Raw genomic sequence first — 14370 nt, forward strand, 5'->3', positions numbered from 1 at the left:
GGCTTTCCCTCCTGTGCTTCTGTCATTGCTAGTGTCTTGGTCCTGGGAGGAAGATGCGTCACACTGGGCGAGGCCAAGCCACCTAGACTAGCTGACCCCAGCTGAGCCACGGATGGAGACAGCCCAGCCAAGCCTGACCCGGGGCAGCCAACCTTCAGACCTTCAGGTTCATGAGCTAACTACATGCTTATTGTTATATGGTGCTGAGGTTTCATGGATGTTGTTATGCAGCGCGACTGTGGCCATCGTTACCTGACACAGAGGAGATGGCTCGTCTGAATGGCCACAATGGGCTCTTAATTCTGTAGCTCATGTAACCTCAGGTGTCACTGAACAACATTAGGCCTCACCCTCTCCACAAAGTAGGGCAGAGCTGCTTTCAGAGGCTTAACAAATGGTGAAGCAGAGAAGGTGTGAGCCCTGAAGGTGGGCTTTGGAAAGAAGAGGAGGGAAGGGCAGAGCTGTGCATGCTCACTTCCTCCCCGGGAGCTTGCTGAGTGACATTGCTCCTTGGGGAGGAGAGGGGCCTTTCCGCTAGGAAATGTTGGCCAGAGAAGTGGTGGCTCCCTGATGTACAGTGGAGGCTGTGGGATGCCTGCGGAAAGGAAACCTGCTCAATTCTATTCTCCTTGGGGGTTTCCTGCAAGTGTCTGACCATAAAACCCTTCCCCAGGCCATGTGTCTCATGCCTTCCAGGCAAAGATGATGTCCCATGTGGCTTTGGTATCCACACTGCCCAGCCTGCGTGCTAAGGCTTCTCTCCTGGAGAGGAGAGGGTAAAGGGGTCTGGGCTGGGCGTTCAGAGGCCTGGTGTGCCTGGCCCTTAGAAAGTGCCCTCTTACCCCTCTAGTTCAGTCCTGGGGCTCTGCTCCCTGCTCCGTCTCTGGCCCTACTCCCAGATGGGGCCTCATGACTCATTCAAGGGCTCCCTGAGGTTTACTGTAGGGGCCAACAGTGGACTGCCTGCCCACTGGACCCAGGCTCTCCCTGTCCACCTGCTGGGTGGCCCCCTAAAGCTCAGAGCCCCTGCTCATGGTTGCTCCCCATGGGCCCCTTTGCCAAGGCCAACTGCTGGGCATCCTGGAGGTGCCACCTGCCTGCCCTGACTCCTTCTACCTGCACCAGAGCCTTGGGGGTTTGCCCATCTCATCCCGCCCCACCCTGATGAAATGTGCTCCATCAGAGGGCCCACCAAAGGGAGGGTTCTGACCCTAGGAGTGTCTGGGTCTATACATCGGTCTGCAATGCATATAGATGTTCAGAGTGGCTCACCGGAAGAGCAGTCAGATATTCACTGTGAAATGTTAAACCCTGCCCAGCCCCAAGGAGACAACAAACAAACAGCCAGTAAATGCCTCAGCATTAAACATTTCTTGGCAAAGGCGGGATAGTCAATTTTGACACTGTTAAGAAAAAATACAGCCTAATTTCTGCTCGAATGCACCAAATTTACTGCCCAGGTTCTCATTAACTACTGTCAAGGGAGAAGCAGATAGACAAGATAAATTATGAAAAAATTACTTTTTTAATGTACAAAAAGACTTATTTACAAGTTGAGCATGTCATCTCAATTCATAGCATGTAGAAAAAGCTAAAAATGTTTTGGAGATATAAATTTGGCTGGACGACTCACCTACAGTATATTCAGGGATGTCTTCTGTACAGAATATATACAGGTTGGGACTGGCAAGGGAAATCCTATCTCAGGAAGGTGATGAAAACCACCGCAGAGCCACAGACCCTTAGCAATGTTCCCTGGCTTTCATTTGCAGTTGGCCTTGTCTCTGGACAGAGTTTGATGTGCTGGGACGCAGTGGGCCCAGATGATGATGTTGGCCTTGTCCTCAAACTCTCCTAAGAAGTTCCTCATTGAGGCCAGGGTCACAGTCAGAGTCACACTCTGAGTGGTGCTGTTTGGCAAGGTTGCCACACATTCCCCATGAAAAGGTTTGGGGTGTGTGTGTGTGTGTATGGTGGGGAAGATGCACCAATTCACCCTACAGTGTGTTCAGGAATGATGTCTCCTGAAGCCAGTTCCAAATTCCATTTCCAGGTGGGCCTTGGTCACACTGAACAGGAAAATTCAATGATGCTCCCTCAGAGTCCTGAGGATCAACCCCTTCCCCTTTCCACCCCCAACCACACCACCACACATGTCATCATTCTCTGCCCAGTGACTCAGTGGGCAGAAGGAAGGGAATCCGGAGGATACCAGGCATGCACACTGTGGCTTGGTGGAGAACACTGGGCTGCTGGTGAGTGCTGGGGGACTGGGCTGCCATCAGGCCCTGGAGTTTTTCGTGGTAAAGTGGGTGGATGTTGCATTGGAGAAACAGGATTGGGTAAACACGCAACTTCCTCTTCCTACTGAGAGATCCCCAAGGCGGCCTGAGGCTGGGCCCCGGGTGCACCCTCACTCCTCGAGGCCTCAGTCCATCCCTAACCCACAGCGGCTCCAGCAGCCCCGAGGTATTTAGAAACAAGTCTTCTTTTCAGGAAGGGCTACATTCTACATGCAAACACTGTAAACACGGTCTGGAGAGGCCAGGACAGCTTCTGGGCTTGCCCCAAGGAGTACATTTTTTCTTTCCTTTTTCTGGTGATACTTACATACTTTATTCATTCATATATACTTGGATGCTTTATTCATTCATATACACTTGGATGGGCTGCCAGTTCCAGACTCGGCTTTACGGAGTAGAAGAGCCAGCTCTACCAAACCTGGAATCAGAATGTGCTCCTGAATCATCCAGGTATAATCTGTGTTTTTCCTCTATGACAAGATATGTTAGAGACCTCAAGAGTTAGGCTTCATAGAGGAATTCAGGTGGACCAGGAATTCCTTTTCCTTCCAAGTAGTAGAATAAAAAGCTCATCTTTCCGGAGCAGAGTATCTAGTATAGCGTTCAGATTCAAACCCAAATGCTCCCTACCATCTTTCTGCATATCCTTTGAAAGGTTTTGGCCAAAGTAATCCCTCATTAGCCGAATGTCAGCCGTGAAGAAGCCAGAACAGAGTGGTCCTGTAAGCACCAAAGGCTGGAAAGCAACTGTGTAAATGAGTTTTGCATTCCTTCCTGTCCTATGGAGACTTTTTTCATTGTTCTGAGGAATAATCCAAAAGACCAGAGAAGATGCCCATAAACCTTCTCTTACAACATCTGTCATCTGAAGCGGCCATTGCGCAACAACCCCTCAAGCCTATTTAACACTTTTTTGGAAAAAGACAAAACAGCTGGAACCCCCAGGCTCTGGGCAGCGATGACCCCTCCGAGTGCACTCAGTGCCAGGCGCTCGGGGCTCTAGGTCATCATGTTCAGGAACTTGCTCTCCTCGGCGAGGCTGGTGAGCATGGAGCTCATGTCCCCAACAGCCATGTTGCTGATGCCTGCGGGGATGGAGGGCAGGGTCAAGGAGTTTCGGGGGGTGGTGAGGCGGGAGGAGTTCTGGGAGAGGCTGTGGAGGAGGCTGGGGCTCAGAGCACCCGAGAACAAACTCGAGTGATCGCCATCATCCATGATGGCATCGAAGTCAATCTGGGGGGCCTCCAGGAGCTGGGAGTCCACAGTGCTGGACACCTGGTTGACCCCTGGTGAGGGCAAGGGCTGGGGTTGGATGCTGTCTGGACAGGCCTGTGGCTGTGGTGGCTGGGACCCCATGACCTGGCAGCCCCCGAGGTTCTCCAGGCCTCCATCCTGTTCGTACATGTGGATCTGGCCATAGTAGTAGAGCATGCTGTGGTCCGGGGCCCCACCTGCATCCTGTGGAGGCGGCTGGGGAGGCACCGACCCCGTGGTACCCATTGCTCCCTTAGGCACAGCCTCTGCTGTCTCCTGACTGGACGGCATGGCAGCCATGGCATGGCCTGTGGCCCTGGCATAGGCCAGCTGCTGCTGCACAGCACGTACCCCACGGTGGCGGCCAGCGGGGTTGGGCTCCAGGGGAGGCCGGGGCTGCACTAGGCCAAAGCCTGCTGCAGCCATCCCCATCAGGCCTGGTTGGGGCTCTATGAAGCCAGGCTGGCGGGCAGGCAGAAGGCTGGGGACCTGGTGGTAGCCCTCCTGGCTCATGGGGGCTGCCAGGTGATGGCTCTGCTGTGGGTAGCTCTGGACTGGGTGAGGTGGTGGCACTCCAGCCAGGGCTGAATTGGGGACCCCAAGTTCCCTGTGGCGATTGCCCATCATGGTGGGGTCAGGTGCAACTTCTGTCTGCTGAGCGTGCCCCAGATGCCCTGGCTTGGCTGGCATGTTGCTGCAGGATTGGGGGAACTGGTTGAGGGCCCCACTGATGGTGCTGGGGCTCAGCTGGGGGTGGGCTTGGCCATAGCAGGCATGGGGACTCATAGTGGTAGTCATGCCAGGACACTGGCTGCCTGCCACTGGCTGTCGCAGCTGCTGCATGTAGTTTACCCTGGGGATGCCCTGGGAGGGGGCTCCGCTGCGGGGCTGAAGGTGTGGCTGCGTGCTGTCCAGGCCCCCAGGGCTCGCCTGCAGGCCTTGCGGACTGTAGCCTGGGTACTGGCCAAAGGCAGATTTCTGCTGCACCACCGCCAGGTTACCCTGAGGAAAGGGTGGAGGCTTCACCTGGCTGGCCAGGGCGTCCACGGTGCCGGAGCTCACCTCGTTCCACTGCACAGGCATGTTATTTTTGTTCAGGCTGGAGGGCGCCCCAAAGCCTAACTGGCATCCTCCCAGCACAGGGGCGGAGGGGCCCACGTTGGAGTCCGCAGCCACCATCCTGCGCTGGCCGTGCAGCCCTGGGCTGGGCAGTTTGGGGTTGTCAGAGAAGCCAGTGCTTTCCGTGGGATACACCTGCCCGGCGCCCGCGTCCAGAGCGCCACTGGCGTGCGCTTTGATGTACTGCACCACGTCGTCTGGCAGCACCAGGTCGTCCTCCGGTAGCCCCAGGTCGGCCTCGGGCCCCGCGCCGTCCGCTCCTGCCACCACGGCCTCCATCGCCACGTTCTCGCTGATGCTAGGCGGCCGGGGCGAGTAGGCGCCGCGGGCCAGGCCGCCGTCGGTGCTCGGGTGGCTCTGCAGGCGGAGGCCTCGCCTGTCGGCACAGGGCGGCAGCGGGCCGGGGTTCACGTTGTGGGCGCTGTGGAAGCGCTGCACCCGCGGCAGGGACAGGGCATCGGGCCGCCGCACAGGGTCGCTGGCCCGCCTGGCTCCGCCGCCTGGAGCCTCGTGGGGGAAGGCGGGCGCAGCCCCCGCGTGGCCGTGGCCATAGGTCGGCCCGTCGCTGCCACGCCGCGGCCCCAGCGGGCGTGGGCAGCCGGCGGGCAGCGTGCGCTCGGGCGCGTCCAGCAGCGCCAGCCTGGTCCGCAGGCTCATGCGCTCCAGGCCCGGCAGCGGAGTGGGCGGGGGGCCGCCAGTGGCTGCCGCGTACTTGGCCCGCAGGCTGTACTGCTGCGCTGGCGTGAGGTTGAGCAGCCCGGAGCCGCCGCTGCACTGGCTGGCCTCGCTCGAGCGCCGCGACGCGTCCGTGGAGATGGGGTCGTAGGAGTCAGCGGAGCTCGCGTTGTGCGGGCGGCCGGCGCCCAGGGGCGAGGCCTCGCTGGAGCGGCGGCTGGAGAAGTAGGGGGAGATGCCGGAGGAGCGGCGGCTCACGGTGTAGGCCGAGCTGACCGTGCTGGTGGAGCTGTCCCGGCGCTCCTGCAGCTGGCTCAGCATGGTCACCTCGCTCGCGGACAGCTCCGACAGCCGCGGGTTGGGCAGCAGCCCCCCGGGCCCGCCGCCCCCACTGCCACTGAAGTTTTCCAGGATGGAGCCTGCGGGAAAGCAGAGGGGTCAGCACCGGCACAAGAGTGGGTGGCTGCTTGCTTTGACCATGCTCTGTCATTCCACCGGGCCTGGAGCCCGAGAAGAGGGCCTGGAACACAGTGCACTCAGGAGATGCATGCTTTCTTTCTCTTTCTCTTTTTAGAGACAGGGTTTCCCAGGCTGGCCTTGAACTCCTGGGCTCAAGGGATCCTCCCTCCTCAGACTCTGGAGTAGCTAGGGCACACGTATGCCACCATGCCCAGTGAGCAGATGGTTTTTCAATTAAAAAGGGGAAGGAAAAAGCAATATGTAAACAAATGGTGGCACTTATTGCTAAGGGTGGGCGAGGGGAAGCCAGGAGGCCTAAGTCCCTATCTTAACTTTACCATTATCTGTCTGGCCTTGAATTCTCCTTTCTCTGGCCCTCAGTTTCTCTAGCTGTAGATAAGTGTGCCTCTCCATAGGACTGAGTTACGCAGAAGAGGGGATGAGCAGCTCAGGAAGGCCCAGGTTGGTCTCCTGGCACGGTACCCTCACAGTCCGTGGCGGTGTTGCCACCTGGGCTTCCCTGAGATGGAGTTTAAGGAGCAGGCTATTACAGGGAGTACCCTGAGGTCCATACCCATGGAAGGAAAGACAGGCTGCAAGAGTGGGCAGAGGAGACGTGAGCCCAGGATGATCTCACAGGGAGCCCAGGACCCCCAATGGCTCTTCAGTGCTGCCCTGAGTTGGGCACCTCTCTGAGCCTCATCTTGATGGCTGGGCCTTTACACTCCTGCAGTGACCAGTCATTGCATGTGGGGCTGCTGGGAAGGGGTGACCTTGGGTGGGGCATCTGTCTGCAACCCAGGAGATCCCTGTAGGGGGCTGAGAATTCAAGGCCATTTACCAGCAGTCCCCACAAGTTGGGACAACAAATCCTCCCTTCAAGTGAGAGCAGGTGGTACATCAGTGTCGACCACAGTGGGCAGCCTGGCACAATCCCAGGCAGAGTCAGTATCCAAGACATGCTCGCTAAAGATGCCTTCCATCTCAGAGCCTGGCCAACACCTCTTGAGGCTGAGCACCGTGCTGCCTCCGCCATGAAGTCCTGCCTGCTCATCACCAGCTCAATGTGCTTTCCCTTCCTCTGCACAGCTCTACCCTAAGCTCTGACTTTGGTGGTACCTGGCTCGTTCTGCAGTAGAGTGTGAATCTGGTGGCACAGTCTTCTAACCATACACTCCTTTGGGACTGGAATTACATGGCTCTCCTGCCTAGGGCCTTTGCCATGGTGCCCACAGCAAGTGCCTAATCAGTGAATGAATGAATGAATGGGGTGAGGAAGAGGATGATGTGCGCAGGGTCTGCTTGTTTTGGGGGGTTACAGGGACTCAGCATGGTGCGGTTGAAAGAGCATGGGCTTTGGCTAATCTCACCCTTGCCATTGATTTGGGAAAGGCATTTCACCTCTCTGAGTCTCAGTTTCCTTTTCTGTACTGGGCTAGTAAGATCCTGTAGGCATCTGGTGAGATAGCACTGGTGCTTGGTGGGTGGCAGCCTAGTTGGTGCTGCCCCAGACTCTCTCCTGTCCCATCTGCAAACCCGGGCCTTCACTCACCACTTCCCGGGAGGGGAGGCAGCTTGGTGTTCCGCGTGTGTGGAGTCGGCCCGGCCCATGAGCAGGAATCCTTGAGTGACTTGAGCTTCTCCTTCTTGAGCTGCTCGAACCGGTGCATGGTGGTCATGTGTTTGCGCAGCTGGAGGCCACCAGCGGAGGGGGCAGCCAGGGCTGAGGTGTCGGCCCCTGGGGGTGTGTCATCCAGCGCTGTCAGGTCTCCCAGGCTCCCGGGCCCCGTCCCCGGCATCTCCACGCCACTGTCATTGTTGGGGGCACTGCCCAGAGGAGAGGGCTCGCTGCTGCAGGATGACTGGGCCCCGGGGCTGGACTGACACAGCTGCAGGGGACGAGGCAAAAAGGCTCAAACTCAGAGGGTGTGAGATTCCACCTGGTCCTGTCTCTAGGCCTGCACAGGCACCACACCCTCGCGCACCCTGTGGGGTTGGGGGTGAGGGAAGGAAGCTGCCTTGCGGAGGAGCATGTAAAGCATCATGAGTCTGTTTGCTTAAAATGGTCAAGTCACTTCACTTCTTTTAACCTTGGATTCCCCAACTATGAGATGGACCTGAACTGATTCTGCTGCAGAGTTAGTGGGTGGATGGACAGCACGCAGCATGCAGAAGGCACCCAGTATGGCACAAAAGAAGGCACTTAAACACTCCCACCAACAGCCATGTGCCCTGATGAGGTGAGGAACGAAAGCCTGCTGACTTGGTGGCTTCAACCAGACAGGACGATCTCAAAAGGCCAGGGGCAGGTTGTTGGAAAGGGAAAGGATGACCAGGGAGGGGGACCTGTGGGATGCAGCCCTTGTGTAAAGGGCCACCCCAAAACAGTCTTCCCTTTGGGTTAGGTAGAGTGGGGCAGGGAGCTCATGGCACATGTACACAGTGAAGAATGCCACAGAACTCAGATGACATCCACAGAACTCGGATCTGGGCCCAGATGAGGCTTGCACCAGATGCACCACCTCTGGGCTCATTGTTAGGCCAAATGGCCCCAAATTCCAGCTTCCTTGGGAAGCCGTGATCTTCCTTCCCATGAGGACACAGGCTTAATGGGAGCAGGGACCTTCTAGGTGTTGTCCATGGCGCCATCCACATTTCTCTGCTTGGCCCTCAGGACCTTCTGTAGCCTAGACGCATGCCTCCCTGTCACTCTGTCCCTGATACAGCCTGGTGCCCCTGCTCCCCACACCTGCCAGTTCCACTCCGGCTGCCAAGGCCAATGGCCCCACCTGCAGTGCCCTGCCGTGTGCCTGTCCGGGCCCACCTGCCTGGGCCTAGGAGGCCTGGACTGACAGGTGAGTCTCTGCCAGGCAGCAGCATGGACCGGCTCCCCAGCCACCCTCACTCCCCCAGCCCACCCACACATGCCCAGCTCCTTGGCTCACCTCAGTACCGTCTATCCTTAGGGGAGGTACAGTCAGGAAAAAGAGATGGAGACAAAGAACAGGTGGTTAGAACAAAAGGAGTGGACGCCAGAGGGGTGGGGATGCAGAGACAGGACAGAGGAGTGGGGGCTGGCAGTGGCACTTGGGTGCTGGCTGGAAAGGCAGACGTGTAGGGGCCACCCCCGCCCTGTGCAGGCCCACCGTACAGAGCGGCATCCCTGTCACCCAGGGTGCTGCCACACACCCAGCAGGAGCCTGGTCAGAGCAGAATGGGACCTGGACAAGATAGGTTCCATGTGAGGCCCAAGGTGGTGAAGGGGGAAAGCCAGGTTGGAGAGAGGAGGGATATCACTGTGCCCCTAGAGGGGGGCCTTAGGGCAGAGCCCACAACCGTGGTAAGGGGTGGCCCTGGGCACGGCTATGGAGTCGCCTTGTGCGGCTGGGCTGCCCAGCTCCGCTTACCCCGGAGCTCTCGGTCTTGATGGCTCTGACGTGCAGGCAGTCCTCCACGGCCTGGCTGGTGCTGCTGGCCTCGGTGCTCTCTGGGCCGCCAGGCTCAGTGCCGGCCTCACTGTCCCCATTCTCTTTGAGCAGCGGTGTGCGGAGGTGCATGTCACTGCGCTGCTTCTTGGTGACGTGGGCATCTGGGCCGTGGACCGTTTTCACATGCTTCCGGAGAGAGCTGGGGTCTGTGTATCTCTTGGTGCAGCCTGGGATCTTGCAGATGTAGGGTTTCTGGGGAGAGAAGCAGGCCTGTGTCATGGATAGGGGTACGAGGATCAACTCTGAAGGGGCGCTCTCCCTGTTCTCCTGAAGCTACCCACGTCCCTCAGCAGAGCCCAGCTGGCAACGTCAGTAGGTGCTCTGTCAAATTTGCAGCCAGTGCTCTGTGGATGGCGCCATGCAGGAGCCTGGCCATAGCCTGGCTTGTCTGCCACCTGTTCATGCAGTTAAGCACATGGCCATGGGGGGTCCTGCCACAAGAAGCTGGGGACACATGTGCCTCGTGTAATCACAATACTGCCTCTCAGTGAACAGGGCAGTGGGGTTTTTAGTACTAGTAGCAAGTGTACGAGCTCAGTGTACCCTGTGATAGCACTAGCACCCCTGATTTCTCTGATGAAGAAGGGCAGGATCAGGGAGGCAAAGGAACAGGTTCCAAGTCATCCAGTAATGGGGTGAAAAAACCCAGGATTTCTGAACCTCAGTCCTGGACTCATAAACATGCACACACACACACACACACACACACCCACCCACACCACACACCACGTCTACAGAAAAACATACACTTACAAACACACATACACACATGTGCACGCACACTCCCCTCTAAGGCTGGCTCTTGTCCATACAGACTCTGAGGGGTTCAGATGCCTTTGAAAATTCCTCTAACCTCTTACAAGCATTGGAGCAAAGTCCCTTTGGGGTCCAGGATATGTCTAAGCTTTTAAAAACATACATTTCCAAGTAAGCCTGAGCGGCAGTAATTGTGTGGCTGGGCCAGGACACCACCGGCTCTTGCCCTGCTTTCTCCCTGGTTCTCTCAGCCCAGATAGGGGCTCTGCCTACCCAGGGAGACAGAGGCTGCTCTGTGCCCCATCTGGTGGGGCCGACAGCCACGGCAGGCCCAGGCAGCGCTAACAGCTGGAGCATGTCACTGCTGGCTGCCCAAGCCAACAGGCCAGGGGGCTGCCAACAAACGCCAAGCTCAGACAGTACTGCTCTGCTTCCCCCAGGCAGCAGGGCAGCTGCTCCCCAGTGGAACACCTGCTTGTGGTGGAAAGGGAATTTGGGGGTGTGAAGCAGTGACCCAGGGTGTTTTCACAGCTGCAGAGGGATCATCACTCCTCTGGCACTGGGGAAAGTCACTTCATCTCTGAGTCTTCGTTTCCTCATCTAGAGGATGGGGAGGCAGAACCCACCCAGCAGCCCCAAGTAATAGGGAGCAGATGCATGTTAAACACTCCGAGATCAGAGGGGCCACTTCCCTGCCTCAACTTCAGCTCTCGAGGACCTCATGACGGCCTTTGGGGAGGGCACTATTATATTTATTACAGAGATAAGGAAATTGAGGCACAGAGAGGGTCAGTATGCCATGGGACCTCACGGGGCATCTTTTAGAGGAAAGGATGTGGCACAGAGAAAGAGACTGGTCTGTCCAGGTCTCAGAGTCCTGGTCTGTATCTGAGGATGTACAGCTGGTCAATGGTGGGGGTGGGACACCGGGCACCTGGCTGTCTACTGGCCTACAGATGCCTGGAAGCCATGGGGTGTCACTGGAGCCCCTGTGTGCATGCCCAGTGCATGCCCCGAGGGGGTACCTCATTGGAGTGGGTGCGATTCTGGTGCTTGGCGCGGTCCGAGGCATTGGAGAAGGCTTTGTTGCAGCCCTCGTGCTCACACACGTATGGCTTCTCCCCGGTGTGGGACCGCAGGTGTGTCTTCAGGTTCTCCAGGCGGGAGTAGGCCTTCGAGCAGCCCTCGAACTAGAAGGAGGCGGTTCAGTCAGTCAAGGCACCCCAGGGGGCCCAACCTTGAGGCCGGCTGCTGCTTCCCCCCCACCCCCTTCTCTGCTCTGCTCCACCCCATCAGCGCACTCAGAAGCATGCATTTTAAGGATATTACTTTCCTTTCCTGAAAACATGGAAAGGGCTGAAAGGGACAAAGAGAAAAATGAAAACCGCCGGTCACCCAGGGGCTGCTACTGCTGACACGCAGGTAAGTTTCATTCTGGTGACTCTGCAATTCATCTCCACATGTCTTTAAAACCAAAATTGGGGCCGTATCAAGTATTCAGTTACATACTCTATTTTTTTAAATCAGCAGCATATTCCTGTATCATTAAACTCTAAACTATGATTTTGAACTGTTTCCCAATACCACTCTCGGTTAGAATTTTCCTGTGCCCTAAAATGTGCTGAGAATAAAATTCAGTCCTTCAAGTCCTTGAGTGAGTCGGCCACCCTCATCTTCACTCTGGACATGCTGCTCTCCTTTCAGTTCTTTGACTCCACTAAGTTCTTTCTGGCTTGGGGCCTCTGCATACTGCCGACCCCTCTGGCTGGAAACTTCTGCAGCCCCCACCCAATCCGGTTCCTGGCCCAGGTCCCTCCCTCTCAATCTTTTAGGTCATCTCCTCTGAGAGCTTTTTTCTGATATTCTCAATCACAACACTCTATCCTCTCTCCTTTATACCCCTTGGCTCAATTTATAATGATCTTAATCATTTTGTTACCCAGCCTTCTTACTAGAATACCAGCTCCACAGAGCAGGAATCTTCTGGGTCTTGTTCATTGCTGTCTTCCTAATATTTAGCATCTAGGCACTCAAGAAACATTTTTGGAAAGGAAGGAAGGAGGAAAGGAGGGAGCAAGGGAGAGAGGAAGGAAGGAAAGGAGGTGGGGAGAGAGGGAAGAAGGGAGGAAGGGGAGAAGGAAGAAGAGATCATTGCAGGAAGCTCTGCAGCTATTCCATTGAATGGATGTAGGAAAACCGCCCTCAGGAGGACACGTACACCCGTACACCCAGCAGGAGCTGTCTCATTCCTCCCATCCTCCTCTTTATTCCTGACCAGTCTGATTGAGCACGCTTGGCTCCAAACGCCTTTTATCTGTTTCCACAACTCACAGCTCATGTCATCAAAGGGCTATGGTTTGCCACTACTGAGGATGTTAAGAAAATAACTTGTTGCAATGAACCCTGAAGAGCCAGAACAATCTTGCAAAAGGAGGACAAATTTGGAGAACTCATATGTCCCAATTTACTTCCTACAAATTGACAGTAATAAAGACTGCATGTGGTACTGACATAAAGAGAGACATAGAGATCCAGGCAATACAACTGGCAGTTCAGAAAGAAACCCAGACACTTAAGGTCAATTGATTTTTGACAAGGATGCCAAGACCATTCAAATGGAAAGAACAATTTTTCAGCAAATGGACTTGGACAACTGCATAATCACATGCAAAAGAGTAAGTTTGGATCCCTACCTCATACCATGTACAAAAATTAACTCCAGGCTGGGCGTGGTGGCTCACGCCTATAATCCTAGCACTTTGGGAGGCTGAGGCAGGCAGATCACCTGAGGTCAGGAGTTCAAGACCAGCCTGGTGAAACCCCATCTCTACGAAAAATACAAAAAATTAGCCAGACATGGTGGCGCATGCCTGTAATCCCAGCTACTCGGGAGGCTGAGGCAGGAGTCGCTTGAACCTGGGATGTGGATGTTGCAGTGAGCCAAAATGGCACCACTGCACTGTAGCCTGGGTGACAGAGGGAGACTCCGTCTCAAAAAAAAAAAAAAAAAAAAAAAAATTAACTCCAAATGGATCAAAGACCTCAATGGAAGAGCTATATTATAAAACTCTCTACACACACATATATTCTTTTTTTAATTTTTAAATTTTTCAGAGTGCCAGTATTCAATATTTCTATAAATAAAAGTCTATCTTTATAAACTATAAAACTCTTAGAAGAAAACATAGAGGTAAATTTTTGTGACCTTGGATTAGGCAATGGTTCCTTAGCTATGATGCTAAAAGCACAAGCAATTAAAAAATTGTACAGCCTCAAAATTAAAAACTTTGTGCTCTAAAAGAACTTATCAAGGAAATGAAAAGAAAACCCAGAGAATGGGAGAATTATTTGCAAATCATATTTCTGACAAGGGTCTAGTAACCAGATATATGAAAAATTCTTACAATTTAACAACAAAGAGACAACCAGATTTCAAAATGGGCAATATTTGGGTAGACAGTTCTCCAGAGAAGATACACAAATGGCCAATAAGCACCTGAAAAGATGTTTAACGTTATTAATCACTAATTAGGGAAGTGCTAATCAAAAACACAATAAAATACTACTTTATACCCACTAGGATATGGCTAGAATAAAAAAGACAGGTAACAACCAGTGTTGGTGAGGATCTGGAGAAATCAGAACCCTCATTCATTGTGGGTGGAAAGGTAAAATGGAGCAGCGTTTTTGGAAAACAGACTAGCAGTTCCTCAATTGCCATATAACTCAGCAATTCCACTCCTAGTTACACATACCCAAGATAAGTGAAAACGTTCTGTCCATATAAAAACAGGAGCACACATGTTCATAGCAGCATTATTCATAATAGCCTCAAAGTGAATACAATGCAAATATCCATCAACTGATGAATGCATAAACGAAACATGGTCTATCCATACAATGGAATATTATGCAGCCACAAAAAGAAATAAAGTACGCGTGCATGCTACAACACAGATGAACCTTGAAAACGTGTTAACTGAAAGAAGCAAGACACAAAGGCACATATTGTATGATTTCGGTTTTTATGAAATTTCCAGAACAGGCATATCCATACAGACAGAAAGCAGATTAGTAATTATCCGGGGCTGTGGGAAGGACAGAATTAGGAGTGGCTGCTAATGAGTACAGGGTATCTTTCTGGGGTGATGAAAATGTTCTGAAATTAACTAGTAGTGATGGTTGTACAAATTTGTGAATGTACTAAAAACAACTAAATTGTACATCTTCTTAAAAGGGTGAACTTTTTGGTATGTCAGCTATTTCTCAATAAAAAAACTGACTTGCCAACAAAGGTAGCATATTTCATTGGATCC

General features: G+C 54.1%; 1 protein-coding gene across 10 annotated transcripts in view; it reads right to left on the reverse strand.

The window, feature by feature from the left end:
• Positions 1–1506: 1506 nt before the first annotated feature.
• Positions 1507–14370, reverse strand: part of GLI2 (GLI family zinc finger 2) — a 256865-nt gene continuing 244001 nt past the window's right edge. For all 10 annotated transcript variants that reach the window (XM_054549224.2, XM_024243718.3, XM_024243717.3 and 7 more), the window contains 4 exons: positions 11080–11244; positions 9218–9490; positions 7363–7699; positions 1507–5770 (listed from right to left, as the gene is read on the reverse strand). In XM_054549224.2, the coding sequence (XP_054405199.2) occupies positions 3303–5770; positions 7363–7699; positions 9218–9490; positions 11080–11244 (3243 nt within the window). In that variant the 3' untranslated portion in view covers positions 1507–3302. The remainder of the gene's footprint in view (positions 5771–7362; positions 7700–9217; positions 9491–11079; positions 11245–14370) is intronic.

The sequence above is a fragment of the Pongo abelii genome, chromosome 11 (assembly GCF_028885655.2).
Source record: "Pongo abelii isolate AG06213 chromosome 11, NHGRI_mPonAbe1-v2.0_pri, whole genome shotgun sequence".
NCBI lineage: Eukaryota > Metazoa > Chordata > Mammalia > Primates > Hominidae > Pongo > Pongo abelii.